The sequence below is a fragment of the Macrobrachium nipponense genome, chromosome 7, assembly GCF_015104395.2.
Source record: "Macrobrachium nipponense isolate FS-2020 chromosome 7, ASM1510439v2, whole genome shotgun sequence".
Taxonomy (NCBI): domain Eukaryota; kingdom Metazoa; phylum Arthropoda; class Malacostraca; order Decapoda; family Palaemonidae; genus Macrobrachium; species Macrobrachium nipponense.
The window spans coordinates 45,996,272-46,017,576 of NC_061109.1; the positions used below are offsets into that span (position 1 = coordinate 45,996,272).

Here is a 21,305-nt window from a genome sequence, read left to right on the forward strand (position 1 = left end):
TGTTACAGGTGTGGAAAATAAGTTAACTATGTGTAATTATCTTATCCATCAAGTTTTCAGTTTAAAGTGCAATGGTTGCTGTTTATAAGAAAATTTAGTGCATATGGTTACGCAGTATTGACAAGGTAGGGGAGTAAGGGTATGAAGGTGTAGTTTTATTTAACATTATCCGGCAGAGCCTTGGCCCAGTTGTTGTGGATATGTAATTAAAGGATTACTCTATTTGAATATTAACTCACCTGCCAGCACAAAGTAACAGTAGGTAAGCATCCAAATAACAGATTTTATCAAGAAAACTTAGATTATCTGAAGGTTTTTCGAGACTTGACTTAACATTTGGAACATGAGTTACCTCTAGTGTGAAGCCTAACCAGTCATAATGAAACAATGGGAAGGTCTTCCTGCCATTGCCAATTTAATAAAAGACCAGGTTCAGTCTTAGACAAGTTTTTGGGTCAAGTTACGTATGTTGGTCTTATGCATAAAACTTGCCGAGGTTTGTCTTTCATTAAATATTTTTTTAATTAAATCTCACTACACTATAGTTAATTTAGGAAGTATTTTTTGTGATATATCAAATATTAATGCATTTCTGTGTGTGATGCTCAAATGTTAATACGTAGTTTCATTATATGTAGAGAACTTATCAGACAAGTTTTTAGTCTACCAAATAGGGTTTACATATTGCTAAAATGGTAACTGTTGAATTTTTGGTAGTTAGATCAATGAACTTATTTGACTTGACAGTATGGCGGGTCTTCTTCCCTTAATTATACTATAAATAATTGAATGTCTCATGTCATTGTTTAGTCGTCTTTTTTTTTTTTTTTTATTATGAAGATGGATTTCAATAATGTTCAAATACTGTTGAATATAAACTAAGTGCTGTAGATTTACCATGATTTTTTTTTTATTTTGCATTCTTACTAAACCAGTGTCTGTGATCTGTCATGTATAAGTATTATAGATCAGATAATTGGAACCTAATTAGCTGTGTATTTGTTTAAAGAATTCAGATAAAATTGTGTATCTACCATAGAAAATATTTGATGTGTACTTTGTGTTCTGGAGATGACAGTTACCAAGAGTACAATATAAATTTCCTGACTATTTCAAGTGCAGATTTTCATACAATCAACTTACCTGTCAGAATATATACATAGCTAAGACTCCGTCGTCCCACCCGACAGAAATTCAAATTTCGCGCCACTCGCTACAGGTAGGTCAGGTGATCTACCGGCCTGCCCTGGGTGGCAGGACTAGGAACCATCCCCGTTTTCTATCATATTTTCTCTGTCGCCGGTGGTATCAAACATTGTTGTTATTACCTCCTGACTTGGATTCATTTTTCAACACTTTGATCAGCGTTTTTCGACTTTTGGTGACGTATTGGATCGTGTTTTGGCATTCGCTACTGTGGACTGTTTTTGGAATAACTCTTTTGGATTTTTCTCAGTATGTCTGATTCTAATGTGAGTGTAGAATGTGTGTGAATGTAGGCTGCAGGGTGAGGATACCGAAAGCTTCGGTTGATCCTCACACTGTATGCCGTAAATGTAGGGGGGTGCAGTGTTCTGCTATTAACACTTGTAAGGAATGCGAGAGTTTGAATGCAGAAGAATGGAAGACTTTGACTTCTTATTTGAAGAAGTTAGAGAGGGATAGAGTTAGAAGGCTGAAAGGTGTGAATTCAAGGCCTATTGAGCCTTTCAATAATAATTCTAACCCTACTACTGTAGATTCTCCCTATAAATCTCATTCTCAGAGTGTCTTTTCGGATTCGGCATCGGAAATCGCCAATCTGAAGCGACGATTCGAGACATGAAGTCCAAGATGGCGGACTCGAAAGGTAAGGCTAGTGTAGTGATAGTGAAAATTGAAATTTTAGTGAAGTGAGCCCTATCAGTGTTGTGGAGGGGGCGTTTGATCGTCCTGCGGCGCTCCCAGGCCTAGACCTCTTCCAAGCTCACATGCCCAGAGGAGAAGGAAAGTCGAAAGCCTTAAGGAGGTCGGAGGGAATCCCCAACGGTCAGACGTCCCTTCAGCTAGCTTTGCTTCATGGCAGCCAGCTCAAGGGCGCTATAGAAAAAGCGTCCTTCGCGAGTGTTTCTCGTCCTCTCCCTCTCCCTCACCTAACGAGGGTGGAAGGAGTCGAACTTATCGAGACCGCTGAAGCGTCATATGAAGCAAGACATGATTCTAGCCCGGAGCGCTTCTCGGATGACGCCCCGTCGGCTATTAAGAAGGCGAAGGTGGCGTCAACGTCACCTGACGCTTACGAGGAAGTACCCCTACCCCATCATGCTTCTTCCCCACCCGAGTGATGACGAAAGGCGTCAGGCACTAGACGTAGGAGAAGCGTCAAGGAAGATCATTATGGCGGTGCAGGAACAACTGTCATCTCTTGTGGGGAGTTTTAGCGCCCCGTCGGAAGGACGTGACGCTTCCTATTAAGAAGTCTCGTCCTCTCGCACCTGCTCGGAAGTCGTCTTTTAGAAGTGAAGCGTCAAATCAAGAGGAGCTTAGACGGGTAGACGCTCCGTCCAAGATTGTGACGACCGAGTAGGAAGCCCTTAGAAAGCGAAGCGTCTTCCAAACGCGAAGCGTCATCTAAACGTCAACAAGAGACGTCATACATGACGCTCAGAGAGCGGGAAGCGTCATACATGACGTCTTCTAAAGCGCGAGAGAAGCCGCAGGTTGTGACGCCTTCCAAGTCGATCAGAACGGGAAAAAGGAAAGACTTTCATTCCCTTAGCCCCTCTCCGATCAGGAGTTTGTCTCCCCCAGAAGAGGAAAGTTCTGAAAGGAGAACAGAAACTCAGGATTATCACGAGTTACGAACGAAACTCGGATGATGACGATCTTGGAAGAGAGGGCTTGTCCAACTATAAGGTGTTGACTACCCTGCTTCTGGAGGAATACGGAGACGAGTTGACTCCGGCTGCTCCTCCTTCTCCGCGCTCGCTCTTTTCGAGTGCGAAGGTGAAGAAGACTTCGTCTTTTCTGAAGATGAAGCCCACCATCTCGATGAAGCGGGCTTTACACGCCTTAGACGCCTGGATGAAGTCGAAGAAAGACTTAACCAGGACAGTATTTTGCATGCCTCCAGCAAGGTTAGCTGGGAAAAGAGGCATATTGGTACAAGACGGGGGAGGATATGGGTATCGCTCTCCCCCTTCTACTACAGAGGCAGACTTTTCGACGTTAGTTGACGCTTCAAGGCGTCCTAGTCTAATTCTGCCCGCATTACTTGGAGTATTTCGAACTAGATCATCTCCTCAAGGACTTTTTCCATGTATTGGAAGTCTTCAACTTCTTGGATTGGTCCCTTGGGATGATGTCCAAGAAAGCTCACGATTCGCAGGGAATCGAACCTGAAGCCCTGTTATGCATTTTGTGTCCGTGCATCGACAAAGCAGTACAAGATGGATCTTTGGAAGTCTCTGCATTATTTTGGAGCAGGTCTTTAGAAGAAAAGGACAGTGTAGGGCGCCTTCTTAACAAAGGCAGTCTCGCATGCGCAGAGGGCAGCTCTACTATATGCACCTCTTTCGAACTATTTGTTCCCTTCTAAGTTAGTGAAGGACGTGGCTCACTCTTTAACTGAGAAGGCGACGCAGGATCTTCTGACGCAGTCAGCTAGGAAGAAGAAACCTTGCTTTAGTATCGGACAAGAAAGGACCATAGCACTTTCTACGCAGCCCTTTCGAGGTGGTCCGATCTCCAGACCTCCGCAAGAAGGAAGGCTCCAGAGAAGAGAGGTAGGTCCGCCTTTCGTCCCTTTAAAAAGGGAAAATGAAACATTTCTCCTCCAAGCACCAGTAGGTGCCAGGCTCCTGCGACACTCCCAAGCCTAGACCTCTTCCAAGCTCACGAACACAGAGGAGAAGGAAAGTCGAAAGCCTTAAGGAGGTTGTGGGGAATCCCCAACAGTCAGACGTTCCTTAAGCTAGCTCTGCTTCGTTGCAGGCGGCTCAAGGGCACTATAGAAAGCGTCCTTCGCGCGTGTTTTTCTCGTCCTCTCCCTCTCCCTCACCTAAACGAGGGTGGAGGGAGGGAATCGAACTTGTCGAAACCGCTGAAGCGCCATATGACGCCTGACAGGGATTCTAGTCCGGAGAGTTTCTCAGATGACTCTCCGTCTTCTTAGCAAGAAAGCGAAGGGGGGCGTCAGGCGTCACCTGAAGGGTTACGCGGAAGTAACCTTTTCTTTTTTCCCCACCGAGTGATGCGAAGAGTCATGCACTGGACGTGGGAGAAGCGTCAAGAGAATCATTATAGCAGTTCAAGAGACAACTGTCATCTCGAACGCAACGTCGGAAGGACGTGTCGCTTCCAATTAAGAAGTCTCGTCCTCTCTTACCTGTTCAACGACAAGCGTCATACAGACGGGAAACGGCTAAACGTCTTACAGAAGCGTCTAGTGCGAGAGAGAGAACAGGTGCTTACGAGAGTTCGTAACGCCAGAGAGAAGTAAGACGTCTTTTAGAAGCGAAGCGTCATGGAAACGGAGCCATAGACATGACGCTCCGTCCAATATTATGACGCCAAGAGGACGCCTTTGGAGAGCTGAGCATCTTCCAAGCGCGAAGCGTCATCGAGACGTCAGCAAAAGACGTCATCCATGACGCTTGGCAAACGGGAAGCGTCATGTAAGCATGAAGAGTCTTCTAAAATTCTAGAGAAGCCGAAGCTTATGACGCCTTCCAAGAATATTAGAGCGGGAAAGAGGAAGGATTATCATTCCCTTACCCCGCCCCTCTCCTGTTAGGAGTTTTGTTTCCGCAAGCAAGAAGAATGTTCGGAAAGGAGAGCGGAGACGCTTTTAGATCCGAGTTAGAGGAAAACTCGGATAACGAATATAGTGGAAGAGAAGGTTTGTCTAACTAGAAGGGATTGACTAACCTTCTTCTTGAGGAGTACGGGGACGAGTTGACGCCCAACACCACCCCTCTTGCCTACATTCGGAAACAGGGAGGGACGCACTCCTCGTTCCTTTACGAGCTCACGAGAGACCTATTACTGTGGACGTATCACAGTAACATCTCCCTGATGACAAGGTTCTTACAGGGAGAAAGGAATGTGAGGGCGGACAGGCTCAGCAGGAGGAACCAGGTCCTTCATACAGAATGGACTTTACACGAGGAAGTGTGTCTCGATCTCTGGTCTCTGTGGGGAACTCCTCAGGTGGTGGAGTTCTTCGCAACATTTATTTCAAAAAAGGCTCACAGTGTTTTGCTCGGTCGTGGAAGATCCCAGAGCACTTATGGTAGATGCCTTCCTGCTAAATTGGTCTCGAGAGACGTTTATGCTTCTCCCCCATTCAAAACCCGGGGTTAGTAATGAAAAGTTTGTGGCGTCAAAGGAGACGAGGATGACGTTAATAGCCACCTTTTTGGCCGGCCCAGAATGGTTCAAGGAGGTGGTAGAGTGAAGCGTAGACTTTTCCAAGATCCCTACCCGGAAGGACGGATCTTCTCATACAACCATCAAACCTCTCCGCTCTCGCTCTGACTGCCTTTCGACTATCGAAAGACTTGTCAGAGCGAGAGGCTTTTCTCGCGAAGTAGCAAGCGCGATCGCGAGAGAACGCAGAACCTCCACTACGAAAGTATACCAGTCGAAGTGGAAGGTATTTAGAAGGAGGTGTAGATCCAAGAAGTTGTCCTCCTCCACTACCTCTATAGCGGAAATTTGCGGATTTCCGGCTATTCCTGAGAGGAAAATCTATCTAGCCGTATCCACAATAGAGGGATATAGAAGTATGCTCTCGGCTGTATTCAGGAACAGAGGATTAGATCGGGCAGATAATGAAGATCTCCACGATCTCATAAGGTCTTTTGAGACTTCAAAGTATAAGGAACCAGTACCTCCGAACTTGGAACCATGACGTAGTTCTAAAGTATCTGTCATCGGAAAGATTCGAACCTCCTCATCGGGCATCGTTTAGAGACATTACCCGAAAATGCCTATTCCTATTATCTTTAGCTACGGCAAAGAGAATTAGGGAATTGCATGCTCTGCAGGATGAAGTAGCATTCAAGGGAAACTCAGCGGATTTGCTCGTTTCAGACCCTGTTTTAGCGGAAAACGAGAATCCTACGAATCCCTGGCCTAAGTCATTCGAAGTCAAAGGCATGTCAAGTCTCGTAGCAGAGAAACAGAGAGGTCTCTCTGCCCTGTTAGAGCTCTGAAGTTCTACCTTCAGAGAAAGCATCGAATGGGAGGGCTCTAGACAATGTCTTTGGTGCGCGGTAAAAGACCCACCACAAAGACTGATGTCCAAGAATGCGCTGGCGTTCGTTGTAGGAAACGTCATTACAGACACTCATAAGGCCTGCCTGACGAACAGTTACAACTGTGAGAATAGAAGCTCATGAAGTTAGAAGCTATAGCGACGTCTCTCTTGTTTCATAAGAATATGTCGTTAAAAACATAATAGATACGACATTTTGGAGATGCAACTCAGTATTTGCATCTCATTACTTGAAAGACGTGCGTGTGACATATGAGAAGTGTTTTTCTCTAGGTCCTTTCGTATCTGCGGGATACGATTCTGGCGCTGACGGGAGCAGAGAACCAAACCAATCCTTAAACAATGGTTTATACTTTTTCTTCTTCTTTTTGGATATGGTCGAGTCTCTTCTAACAATAGAGGACTTAGGCTAGCACGGGCGGCCGTCTATGTTGTTCAGTAAAATTCTTGTCATATCCAATTAGTTGAGTATAATTTTTGAAAATTATGTATGTGTGCGTAGTGATTTGAGTTACGATTGTTGTGACGAGTTCGGGGAGGATAACTCTTAACAATCTGTAGTTCTAACGTATGTAGGATCATTGGTTGGTCGGGATTGGTTGTGTGCTCCTTCATAAGGTGTATTGTCATATAAGTGGATCAGCACCCATGACAAAGTCCTTTTTAGGCTCTGCCGAGTAAGTGGGTAAGACCCCATCGGCAGACCCACAAGAACTCTTGGCCATAGATCATATATCTCGCTAAAGTTTCTTGAGGTGATGCAGACTACTGGGCAAACACCCACGAAGTCTACCACCTATCAGGTAGGAACCAAGGTTTTATTTATACCTACAACATATGTTGTTTACCTGTCTATTCCATATAGAAGCTGTCTCTACCCTCCACCGAAGGGTGCCAATCAGCTATGTATATATCTGACAGGTAAGTTGATTGTATGAAAATGATATTGTTATGTTACAATAAAGTTTCATACATACTTACCTGGCAGATATATACAATTAAAGGCCCACCCAGCCTCCCCGCAGGAGACAGGTGGAAGAGAGAAAATATGATAGAAAACGGGGATGGTTCCTAGTCCTGCCACCCAGGGCAGGCCGGTAGATCACCTGACCTACCTGTAGCGAGTGGGCGCGAAATTTGAATTTCTGTCGGGGACGACGGAGTCTTAGCTATGTATATATCTGCCAGGTAAGTATGTATGAAACTTTATTGTAACATAACAATATCATTTTTTTTTTTTTTTTTTTTTTTTTTTTTTTTTTTTTTCAAAAGCCATTTCCTTCCTTTGGAGGAATTCTGGATGCTTGTGATACAGTCTAGACAGAACATTTTAGAACAAAATAGATGAAAGATGTAACCTTCTTTTTATTCTGGAATTTTACAAAAATGAGACCAAGATACCTTTTGTGGAGTATTTACTGAGAAGGATTTCTTTCCTTCCTTTCAGATTGTAAATCAACAAAGTTCAAGTCAATCGAAGTAAAATTAAGCAATAAGCCATATCTTATTACTTTTTCAATTCACTGGACTTTTGTCTTTAATATATACTATGCTGGAAAAGACAGAAAGCGTTGTCAGTCTGGAAGACTTCAGTAAAATTAAGAACAAGCTTGACTTGCTTTTAAGCCCTAGTGGGTTTGAATGTCATCCATTCAAAGTTGGATGGTATAATGATTGTGTGTCAAAGTCATTTCAACTTGAGCATCAACCTGATACGGTAGCTTTTGTAATTATAAGCATTCCAAGCATGTTTGAAAAGACATTTATTCCATACCTTTTGGAGGCTGACTGTTTGAGATCTCAGGGAGATCCTCTTGATCAGTGTATGGTGAAACATTTCTCAGGCATAAAAGAGGAATTTCCATCTTATCATATCAGTACTATTCATGATTTTGAGCTGACAGCAAACAGACGACCCAGAATTTTAGTGCAAACTGCTGGACATGTTTCTGGGGCTGTTCGATATTATCAACGAAAGGATTTAAAGGCAGACCCTTGGGATGAACAGAAGAAAATATTTGGAGTATGTCTTCATCCAAGATATGGAGGCTGGTTTGCTCTTCGTGGTGTATTGATATTCAGTGGCGTTACATGTCCTGATCTCCCCAGACAACCTTCTAGGTGAGTTTACCAGATTTTAGCCAGAAAGTTACTCCTGCACTAGACTACTAGTATACCAAAAAGTTACTTTTCAGTGATCCAGTTGATTTATAGTTTCTTTCGTTAATGAATACAGTTTGTTCTTGTTAGTAAATTGACCTCTTCAGTTACCAGGAAATAATTGTTTTTACTGAAATTAAAAATTTTTAGTAAATACTGTAGTGACTGTAAAAACTGCTTGAATACTTCAAAACTATAAACAGAATTTTATGAAAAGATAAGTATAGTGTACTTTTGATTACCTTATACTGTATGCATTTAAGTTTATTCTTGCTGAACTTTTTAATCCTTCAGAGGTTTTGTCTATGTATCATATGAAATATTGTTCAAGCTTATAGAGTTTACATATTGAAATTAATTTTAATTGTTAGTCACAATTTATCAGTATGTACTATAACTATCAAACTTGTTTAGTTACTTGTGCTGTAATGCCTGGTAAGACTTGATTTCCCTTGAAAGTTCTTGTGACAGATATCTAAGTAGAATCAAGGTGACTTTTACATTTCTATAACCAATCTATCATAAGGATGATCTTTTCCTCTTTCAAGGTTGCATTGTAAGGTGTCTTCTTGTGGTTGAGTGACTTAAGAGTTCCATGTCTAATCTCTGCTTTGGCATTGTACCAGGCAATACATCATCATCATGAACATTGTTTGTTAGTTTTCCCTGAATGGGGTTAGCAATAAAATTAATTCACTCCATTCATCTGTGTCTTGTGCTCTCTATGCCTGAACTCATCTGATCTAGGTCTTCATATATCACCTTTCTTCACGATTTTGTTAGTGTTCCTACAAGTCTTTGTCCTGCTGCTTCCATGCATACTGGTTCTCTGGTTAGCTGTTCATCATCCTTTTCAACCATATGCTCAAGCCATCTCAGTCTTTGAGATCTTAGTAGTCTTTTTGTCGGCATCTAGATAACACCCCTCTCCACTAATTTCTCAGTCATAATAAAATCTTCCTATTGATGGTCGCACCTTTTCAAAATCTGCATGTACCTGACATTACAGCAAAAGTGAAATAGTTTTTTTTAACTGCAAGTATGAAACAGAAGCTTTTTTAAATGTTAGAAAAATTGCAGTTTTAATGTAATTTCATTGATCTATCAGTATATCTGTAACAACTTTCAGTGATATTCTCAAGACTGATGATGAAATAATAGAACTGCTTCGTCGATATAATGAACATTGGGAAGACTGGTCATTCCGTGATATCATCCCTGTTGAAGAACGTTATTCTAAAAAGCAGATGGATTACTTCGGCACCAAACCATCTGAAAGAATGGACATTATTGACAGCCTGAGGAACTTGGCAAAAAATTAATTTCTTGCCTTTATAGAATTATGTTGTGCTATTTTTGTGATATGTCTGTTATGGATAGAATTCGTATTTTTGTAGTTATGCAATGATGATATACAGTTTAAAATTAAGAGTATGCCCTTGGAATACAGCTTCTTGCCTTTTCTGGGTGTTTTCTATTTTTGCAGCTATTACTTTTAAAAATACGACAGGATAAGTAGTTGTTCATAACTGCTTCTGGTTTTGATTTAGTAGCAAGGAAGACATTTAGTTTCTTTGTACTTGGCTGTATGTACCATGCCGAGATATCGTTTTTAGATGTTGTTTATTGGCATGAAGTGACTAAAATATTACAAGAAAGTTGGGATACCACCTGTGTAATTGTAAGACATATTGGTGACTAAATAACACATTGCAATGATATTTGCCTTACCAAATTGCCCGCTGGGTCAGTTAGTTTACAAATGAACTAGCTCATAAATCCTTTTGGATCTTTGCAGCAGAAAACATGTATGCCCCATGACTGTGTCCTTAATGAAAGTAGGACTTTAGGAATGCAGAAGAGGGAAGGAGTTTTAGATAGATTTTGAGCTCATCAAGATGTTCTAAATGTATGCAGTTTCGACATGATATATTGTTAAAAAATACATTTCTTAGTACATTGCACAATTAATTACTGTGCTTGAGAAGGAAGAGAACCAATATGAAAAAAAATGTTAATTATCATGGTATAGGTCAAATTTGAGTATGTATGCGACTGGCAGATTAAACAGTGCAGCTATAATGCAAGAAGTCCTCGTACATGATAATTAAAAGTACTAAGGTTTGGTTATTGTGTGGAGAGTGTTGTTCCTGTAAAGAACATGAATTATTCCATTAATCACAGCTGTTACTTTAAATTCTGGCATCCACAGAAACTTGAGTACTACTTGTAGATTTTGAACTGTCACATCCTCTATACGTATTTAAATGTTCAGCACTTAGGAAGTTGTTGATGGTAACCATTGATATTAATTTGTTGGGTGGAGTTCATGGGCTGTTAAGGCTGTTACCACTTGTGATGTCTATCATTAATGCTACTTTATCATTTTTGTCTGTATTAGAAGAGAATATGAACTAGTATAGGAATATGGTAGTGAAAGTAGTGTAGAATTTGGTCTTCCTTTGTACATCTTTCTAAGTTAGTGACGCCCAACTTGGAGTGTACTCCCCACCAGTGGGGCCTGGGAAAATTTTGGTGGTGGGTCTTGGCATGGGTTGACATTGAAACGCAAGGTTCATACTAAACTAAAGTATTTCACGTTTTCTTTGGAAATCAGTTAGATATGTTAGATTCTTTCGTGCTCAATAATTTTGATAGAATATTATACATAAAGTAGCATTATATTTTTTCTACTGCCATTGGGGCATACATTTCTCTGAAAGTTATAGTGGGGCCTGAGGGAAAAGAGCTTGGGAATTGCTCTAAATGTTCAGAATCTACTGGTCACTTTTTACCAAATACATGGGTAATTTGTAACCACAATATTCTCTTACTGCTTTCTTCACTGCACACTGACAATACTGAGGAGGAAGGGGCATCAAAATGGCTCATAATGCAAAACTGAGAATATTCTACAAAGAGACAGGAAGATAGCTTGGGACTAGGTTTTTTAGTAAAATTTGAAGTCAGCAGGTCTTCCCAAAGTAGAAGTTCAAAAGGCTGCTTTAAATAACAAAAAGAAGTGTAAGGGAGGTTGAGGTTTGAAGAGTATAATGGCAAAGGTGAAGGAAATAAGCTGAAATTTATTTTGCTGTTCCTTATTGCAGGGATTATGGTATCTCACCCTCTGTGTAGAAGCTGTATGTACCACATTAGGATTTATCATCTGTGTTGGGTGTGTCCTGTTTCATTCCTACATTCCTAGCATTGAGGGTATCTGTGACATCAATCATTTACTTAATTTGCTAATCCTGAATTCTGTATTTTAGCACAAGATTATTATCAATTAAGTATTTAACACATTGTGAATATTTTAAAGATTTTGCTGAGAAATACTAGTTCCATAATCTAACTTTTCAACAGAGCTTGCCATAATAGTTTTAAAATTTTTAGTGTGTAGTGTGTGTCTTACTCTAGTCAAAGAGGTAACAGTAGTAATAGTAGTTACCAGTAGTATTGCTATGAAAATCATATGAAGTTTAGGTACTTAATGGATGAAAAAGTATTCTAGCTAATTTAGAGTCAAGTGTACAGTACACAGGACTTCTTATGAGATTAACTGAAAATGCTATTTACATTTGGCTTGTACTGCATTCCAGTATAATTTGTCCTTACAGATATAATAAGTGCAGCTGTTTGTAAGGTTTATATTTGCATGATAAGTGCATCTTTTGTATCATGATGGTAATCTTAGTATGATGTGTCAAACGAAATGGTTCAGATTCATTGTATACTTCAGTGAATGTTGAGAGTGCATTACAGTAATATTTATGAAATGACTCCAAAGTACGAAAGTAAATTGCTCTTTCATCATGATTCTGTTTTTCTGTTATTTACCTGAAATTTGCATTTGCATACAAATTTACTGTTTACTGAATGGTTTGCTTTGATTGACCAGTGGTATTGTTACCCCAAAGATTTGATAGTAATTGAAACCACTTAACTCTATAAGAAGGTCAGTTGAAAATATTTTTTTGTGCACTGATGTTTTCACAGAAAACTTGGAATGGAGGGTCAAAATTGTAAACCAAGATTTAATCTTGTGGAAATTCAGTATTTTCAGTGGACTTGCATCATTGTTAGAATTGAGTGATAGTAATAGCTGTGTCCTCTCTAAGTCTGTACTGACACTTTGCTATGTTAAGACATATAATTCTTTTTATATGTGAACTTACATCTTTATTCTGTATTTCAGTACTTTGTGCAACCTCTCCTCCAAGTAGAAAACCTAGTCTTGCTCTCTTTCTACATGCTGTTTACTGAAGAAGGTCAATATTAAAAGCCCAGTAGTGGAAAGGTCATTGTGTTCCTCCTAAATATTGATCTTCAGCTTGTGGCTGCTTTATGAACTGAAATCTTGTAGTATATCAGGTCTCTGTGGTTTCTTTTCCAGAGAAATTAAAAGATAAGCATGCCTTCCAACTGCATGTATTGGAAGTCATAGAAATATTATTTAAGGCATTTATTGACTTTTTATTACTACTAAATGCCAGTTAACCATATTAGGAAGTATCAACTAAGCATTCTTGTGAGGACAAATGTGAGAGTAAAGTGTATAGATAGCAAGTTATTGGGAAGTGCTAGAATAGAAGCCAATCATAAATAGGTAACAATGCTTTTTGTATGACACAAAAAGACAGAGATAGATCCTTCCAGTGATGTTCTATATGAATTGTAAATAAACAATTAATATCTTCCTCCTTTGATCCACACCAAAAGGAGGGAATTGTCAGCAAATTGAGAAAGATAATTAATTTTGTCATTTTAGGCTACAAGATATTATGTGGTTGTAAGAGATATGGTTATATATTTTATTTGGTTTTTACTTGGTAGTTCGATTCACAATGAACTTGCAGAAAGGAAAATCTTTTACTAGAATATTAATGATGACTTGATAGTTCAATCTTTCCTTTTCACCTTGCTGCACTGTTGGATCTTAATACTTAATAGCCATTGTAATTCAGTTTTTACATCATAACAAATGTATATCATCTTTTGAAAAAGTTATTATAATTTTAAAGTAAGAATTTTGAGTTGTAAATTATATGTTATCTTAGCACAAAGATTTTTTCTGTGGTTTGTGGTAAATTCAGTGTAGTTGAATAGTGTAGAAATTAATAGAATTACGTATTTAGTGATGAGAATTAGTAGAGTATTTTTGTTAATGAATTTTGAGTGCCATGTATTTTGATTGTTGGTTTTGGATTTTGTTTGATATGTAGACTTCAATAAATGTACCTTGTAATTATGAGGTATATAAATATTATAACCAAGATAATAGTAAGGTGCTAAGGGAATAAAAGATTAGTTTGCTTAATGTATTTTATTCACATTTCGGTGTTTATTGGTTGGATCTGAATTGTTAAAAGGATGAGAATTTGGGGGTTATCATGAAAAGTTCTGTGTCTGGGGAGAGAAAATCTATTATAATTGATCATAACCCTTAAATATGAAAGTGTTTAACTCCTAATCCCTAAATATTAATGCATATCAAGAAATGTTATAAATAATGTGTTAATAGTTTTTATGTTGGGTATTTGATTCCTCACTCAACAATAAAACATTCAAAATTCCAATGTGAAGTTATGTTGCCTGTTAAGTTGGAGCATACTATAGAATACAGTAAAATTTAGCGCGATTAAGGTATCTGTGAATACAGTGTTCTAATGTCAGCATTGGTTCTAAGAAATTGCTGTATTAAAAAAAAAGCATTTAGCTGAATTTGGAGGTCCTGCATTATTTAAAAAATACATAATCTATAATTAAAATGATCTTCTTGACATTTCTTCATGCTTGAAATGTATTATATGGTTTGTCACTTATCTTGTGGTCCAACTTGTCTGGAAAACACCAGACAAATGGAGTACGATGGCATAACATCTCCAGTATTTTTAAAATTTCCCTAAGACAAATTTTATCCTCATGGAGAGTACAATGTTCAGTTATCTTTAATGTAATTTGCAGTAAAGCTTTTGCTAAAATTATATTCAGCCCCATTTGATTGTTAGTTAATGTTTTTTTCCTTTGTTTTTACAGATCCAAATGAAGAAAAATCCTATTTTATTCAGTAAGTATTAAAAACATTGGGATAGACCTCATATGTGTACATTAAATTATATAAAATCATTATATTCAACCCATCGTGAAACTAGTTTGTACTTCCTGTGAACCTAAAAAATGTGTGTATAATGTATAGAAAATTGTGTACCACATATGTAGTGTATAATCACAAGTACAATCTGTGGAATATGTTTTACATTATGTCTTTTGTTTGGAAAAATGAACTCCTAGCATTCACTGAAGAAGACATCACCTGTAACTTTATAACTTGACTCAATGATGGTGAAGATATCATGGTTGTTCAGAGTTGCTATAAAGCCTAAAATTAATGCACAGAAAATTTTTTAATTGAAATGTTTTGAATTGACAAAAAATTCTTTTCAAGTTAATTCTTATATTTTATTTTTTTATATTTTATTTCAGAAATATGCTTGATTCTCCTGCTTTATGGAATTGCAAGTGTTCGAGCTTTGAAAGACAATGATGACTGTGAATATAGAAATTCAGAGGGTATCTGTCATCAGGCCCCTGAAGAAATGATAGTCCGTGATTTTGATGAAGAGGAGGTCAGCAAATCTGTGTTCTCTGAAACTCATGATTGTAAAACTGGTGGAACTACGGCTGATGATGTTCACAGTGACCTTATAAATGAAGGGTCGTGTGTTCGTAAAGATGTGGAAGATGAAGATCAGAGTGAACTCTCCATGCTAGAAGAACAAACAAAGAAAGATGATACTGAATTTTGTGGGGTCAGTGATCATAAATCATCCACATGTGATAAAAGCTCTTTGGAAGAAGATCTTGAGAATGGTGAACATATTGATGACTCAAAGGAAAGAAAGGTAGAGGGTACAGTTGAACAAAGGATTGATGAAGCAAGTCAGTTTTCAGATGAGCAATTGCAAAGTGAAGAGGGGGTTGATACAGCTAATCAGGATCCAGACCTAGGAAATGTTCCCCTTAGAGAAATACTTCTCAAACTGAAGGTTTGTGTCTTGTAAAGTGCATTTCTGGAATTTTCTATGTAAAGCATTAAATATTTTGTTATTATCTTTATATACAGATATCTTTGTTGAGATTTATGCTAATATAAATAGTCAGGAAAGTCATTTTTCTCCCGCAGTTTCAAGTTTATGAAATAATTTGGAAATGTTTATTTCTCCTGTAGCCAGAAGGATTAACTGATAATGAGGATGAACAGCCAAATGATTTCTCGGTAACTGAAGCTAGCATGGGAGAGGATGAAGAGGTGAGTTACAAGTCTGACAAATCAAGATGTTTTCTCGACAGTATAGTATATTCATAAGATAAAAAAAATATTCTAATAAAAAACAATATAATGACTTAAAGATACAATATAAAATGTAATATACTTGTTTGCTATTCTCATCCCTTGTTATATGATTTGTTTGCTATTTTCTTCCCTTGTTATATGATATGAGTTCATTCTTTAAAAATAAATCATGGAATATAGATCACTCGGTGAAAGCTTTACGTCCTGGGTTTCACAGGTATATGTTCGCTACCATTAAAAAATAAAGAATTAATCTACAAGTGACTTCCAACCACATGCAATACATTGTACACAATTATTTGAAAATTACTTATGAAAATTTTACAAAATGAATAAAATTGACACAACATGAAAAGAAAATTGATGGACAATAGAAGTACAGTGGTACCTCGAGATACGAAATTAATCCATTCCGAGACTGCCTTCGTATCAAGAGTTTTTCGTATCTTGGAACACATTTAACATGTAAAATGGCTAATCCGTTCCAAGCCCTCCAAAAACACCCCAGTAAATTATATTTCCAGGCCTAAAACACATGTTCTAGGGTTACGATGGAAGAAATATGACTCCAAAAAGGCAAAATACTGTACATACTTGAGTATTATTCAACTGCATATAATGTTCAACCCCATTTTTACTACATATATTAGGACTTTGGCATATGTCCCTTAGCAATAAGCCTAGCCTATGTTAGCGGTTGCTACTGTAGCCTAGTCTATGATTCTGACATCTAAACCTAAGAGCTAAAAGCTTAGAATATGCCAATAAAATGTATAAATAATCAGTATGTACTCATTTCAAATAATTATTAATTAATCATTAACTATAATACACAAACAAACAAAAAACAAACCTTCCAATCGATTGTTTACATTCAGATCTTACCCGTCTTACGAGTATGGAACGAGCGCCAAGCAATCATTTTTCCTAGCACACAGTAAGCCATAAATTGTCATTAGTATCTCTCTTCAACTAATGAAACCACCACACAGTATAATAACCATTCATTTCTATTCTTTATTCTATCTTTACTTAACGGAGATACCGAGTTACTGACAGCTATAATGAAACATACGTAATACGTATATGTAACGTAATAATAAAACAGAAGAAGAATTCTAAAAAATGCGTATTTGTTGGCAGTCTGATTTATTTTATATTTTATGATATCTAATTCACATTTTCATACATTCAACTTACCTGTCAGATATATACATAGCTATCGACTCCGTCGTCCCCGACAGAAATTCGAATTTCGCGGCACACGCTACAGGTAGGTCAGGTGATCTACCGGCCTGCCGCTGGGTGGCAGGACTAGGAACCATTCCCGTTTTCTAATCAGATTCTCTCTGTCGCTGGGAATGTAAACATATGTTTACTTTCCCTCCTGATTTGATTTTCGTGTTTCATCGCCATCGATCTTCTGGGCCAACTTTTACAGGGAAGTACTGGATCGGTGGTTCGGCATACGCTTTTAATAACTTTTTAATAACTTTTAATGAATTAACTTCGAAGTTTTCGAAGAATAGAGGATGTGTAACTACCGAAGTTTTCGGTAGACAATTACATAGTTTGCAAGAAAGGGAAATATAAATATTTATTCATTGATAAAGTGTAATAAATGTTAGAATTTGATTGAGGAAAATAAGGTAACTTCCTATTTGAGGAAGTCAGAAAAACATAGAACTAGATATGTTTTTTTTTTAGAAGCTTTAATAGCTCTCGTTCTGACGAGCAGTTAGAATATTAACAGTACTAGTAGTGTAGTTTCCTCATCACCTTCTTACTTCACAGAAACTACAAATTCATTTGCAATTTGAAGATAAAGGAATGTAGCTCAAGATACGAGCTATTATAAGGTAAGAAGTGATTATAGTGTTCCCCATTGCAATAGAGGGTGCGTCTGATCGGCTCTTGTCTCGCTCCCAGGCCTAGACCTCTTCCAAGCTCACAGGCCCAGAGGAGAAGGAATGTCGAAAGCCTTACGGAGGTTACAGAGAATCCCCACCGATCAGGCGTCCCTCGGCAGGTTCTGTAGGACGTCCCAGACTGCCAGGGATAGCCATTGGAAAGGCATCCTAATTCAATGTGTTCCCCTTATTATTATCGTCTTGACGAATAAGGAGAAGAAACATTCAACGGCGTAGATTAAATGAAGATGCAAGATAATCTCGTCTGGCTATCGGAACCTCAGAAGAGACGGAGAAAGGTAGACATCATTCGTTAACAGTTGCGGTAGAGGCATTGCCCTATCCGGGTTCGTCCCCCCATACAGTTGGACGGGGGGGGGGGGGGGCGCTCTATCCCATGGGGTTTGAAATAGTTATTTCAATAAATTCCTCATCGGTACATGTATATGAAAATATATCTATTCTGAGAAGAACAAATTAGATATTAAAGAATATTTGTTGATCGAATGAATTATATGGATCTCTTTTAGTGATTGCACATATATATACATGTATATATAACTTTTAAGCTTCTAGCTCCTTGGGCATGAAGCTCCGGTAACGAGGCTCAATGCGCCTAAAGCGTCTGAAACAAGGCGCAAAGCGCCTGAAACGAGGCGCAAAGCACCTGAAACGAGGCGCAAAGCACCTGAAGGGCCTGAATATAGGCGCAAAGCGCCTGAAGCACTATGAACCAGGATCTTCATCGGAAATGGAAGTCCTTCTCATTCAGAAGAAAGGGAGGGCTATGTCGAAAATGGAAGTTTTGTCGAATTCTAAGCAAGAACAAATGTACAAGAGATCGGAACCTTCCGCACACAGAACCTTCCGCACAAGCGGAACCTTCCAGAAGGCGGAAGATTCCAGATTCAAATAACCTTCCAGACGTACAGAACTTTCCAGGCGAGGATCGCCTTTCAGATGCTCGGAACTTTCCAACAAGAAAACTTTCCAAGCGCGATACGTCTGCTAGGATCCAGGAGTATTCTGATCACGATACTCCTCCTAGGCGCCAGGAGTATCCTGATCGGAACGCGATCCTCCTGCCAGTGCCAGGAGTGTTCCGATCACGATACTCCTCCCAGGCGCCAGGAGTATTCGGAACGCGATACTCCTGCCAGGCACCAGGAGTATTCCGACGAGCACGATACTCCTCCCAGGCGCCAGGAGTATTCGGAACGTGATACTCCTACCAGGCGCCAGGAGTATTCCGATCACGATACTCCTCCTAGGAAAGCGATACTTCTGCCAGGCGCCAGGAGTATTCCGAGCACGATACTCCTCCCAGGCGCCAGGAGTATTCGGAGCGCGATACTCCTGCCAGGCGCCAGGAGTATTCCGAGGACGAGGAGTATTCCGATTGCGATACTCCTCCCAGGCGCCAGGAGTATTCTAGGCAAGATACTCCTGCTTAGCGCCAGGCACTTTCTCCTACAAGAAGAGCCTGACAACCGCCAAGAGTCCTCCAGGCGAAAGGTGAAAGACATTCGAGGCTTCTCCTGATAGGGACGGGAGTTGTCGCACAGGCGGCCGTCGCCCTTGTCAGGATCGTCTTAATGCAATAAAGGCAAGAGCAAGTACGGCTTTTTCCAGGCAGGGACTCAAGATGTAGCACAGGCTGCCGTAGCCCTTGTCTGGTTAGAGTCGGTACTGCTAAAAGCCCTTCACCTTTTGAAAGGAAGCGCTCTCCTCCGGTTGCTCAATCTTCTCCCAACTTGAGGAATGGAAGATAGAGCAGAATTGTGAGAATTAGTTCAGTATTAGTAAGAGGATATTAAAATCATCCTCCTTCTAAAAAATAATGCAACCAACCATTTACAGAAAGAGGGGCAATCGTTTGGAAGTTGAACAAGATTCGTACGAGCTCTCATTCATTGATTAGAGGCTCTTCCAGATAAGAAAGGCGTAAAATACGGTCTTATCTCCAAGATAATAAAAGCTGGAGAGATTCTCTTCGATCCTCGGTTGTCATTTGCGATCTCTTTCGACTAATACTCATTCGGGATTATTGACGAAAAGAACGAAGAGAGTAAGATTTCCATTCTTTCTCTGCATGTCGGAAAGGAAAGAATGTTGTAGAAGGCTTGCTGTATACGACTACTGAATGACAAGTCATATACGCATACCATAGTTGCCTTTCTGGTTCGCTACGGATTTATCTATATCCTTACAGGATTTTCCTAGTAAGGACTTCGCTTAAAAGGTTTGTTACGACAATACCTACTCAGCTTCGGTATTTAACAAAGGTTGTTTGGCTTAAATTTGCATTATTGAGAGCTTTCTTAGACTCGAGAATAATTTTATTATATCCATTCATTGAAGGGAGTAACTGGCAACTCAGAATGAATGCAGCCAGGCAGTGAACGAGACGGCTGTAATTGTGAGCCAATCCAGTACCATCCGGTTCTCGGTCGTGAACGGTTGGTTACATCTCTCTCTCCTAAGGGATCGAATGCTTCACCATATATTCCCCCTACAATAAGGGACTTAACCACGAATTGAGGGGATTTTTAGGCAAACATGAATAACATCGTATTCGTTTTGCTAAGGATCTCTCTCTGCCTCGGCGAGGAAAGAATGTAGTAGAAAATTCACCTTAAGATAACGGTACGGTTAAGCCTTATGCACACACCGTGGTTAATTACAGAGTTCCTACTATCCTTATAAGAGTTTCCTAGATGAATGCTGTTTACCACAATGTGACGGTATTATAAATTATTTTAATTCGGCAGAGCACGATTTAACCTATTTGGAAACAGACAAGGAACGTAACGATCCTTACCAGGTTCGATGCGGGATTTTGCACGTCCGTGAGAACCTTTTTGATCGACGATAATAACTGTTAACGTATGTTTAACATTTATTGGAAAGAGTTGTCAGACCCTGCGGAAAGTATTCACAGATCTCTTCGCAAGGCAGAAGATGAACGAGCTTCTTATAGATTGCTTCCGTTTCCTCGAAACAAGAGAGGTAGCAAGATACGCCATCTTTAATTTAAGTAGGGGAATAAACTTTAGTCTTTTTTCCCCTAGTTATATATATTCTTAACAGATATTAAAATAAATGGGCGTCAAAGGAAGAAGATGAATGCATCATTTTGGCAATAAAAAGGTTGGATTCACAGAGGTCACGTTCTTCTTTCAGCATGTGTCGGAAGGTTTTTCTAAGAGAATAGAGATTTTATCGGAATCTATTATAAATATTGGACCTGTAAAACCTATCCACTCTGAGTCTGTCTGCGTGCAGACTGACCAGAAGTAAATATGAATGAGAGGATTTTTCAAGGGAAGTTTGATAATTCCTTTAAATATGTTAAAGACATAGAGTTGCTGCAGATCGTGCTAGATGGAAAGGGGAAACTGTCCTCTTCCGATACCTCTGTGAACCACATAATGGTTTTCTTCCCTTTCAGAGGGAAGAATCACCCTGGTATTTTATGCTATCAATGAACACAGTAAAAAGATATACTCTGTCTCGACAAAGAATATTAGAGATAGTAGAGAATTAAGATCTTCGGGATCTTATACAATACCTCTTTACGATAAGAGTAAGAGATCTTATACTTAGAATGGGATCCTAATTT

At 39.2% G+C, this 21,305-nt stretch overlaps 1 protein-coding gene across 3 annotated transcripts in view; it reads left to right on the forward strand.

Annotated features, from left to right (window-relative positions):
• Positions 1–21,305, forward strand: part of LOC135217526 (thioredoxin domain-containing protein 15-like) — a 245,586-nt gene that overhangs the window by 173,807 nt on the left and 50,474 nt on the right. For 2 of the 3 annotated variants that reach the window (XM_064253491.1, XM_064253492.1), the window contains exons 2-4: positions 14,456–14,486; positions 14,903–15,465; positions 15,648–15,728. In XM_064253491.1, coding sequence (XP_064109561.1) covers positions 14,456–14,486; positions 14,903–15,465; positions 15,648–15,728 — 675 coding nt within the window. The remainder of the gene's footprint in view (positions 1–14,455; positions 14,487–14,902; positions 15,466–15,647; positions 15,729–21,305) is intronic. The other variant, XM_064253493.1, reaches the window with a different exon arrangement.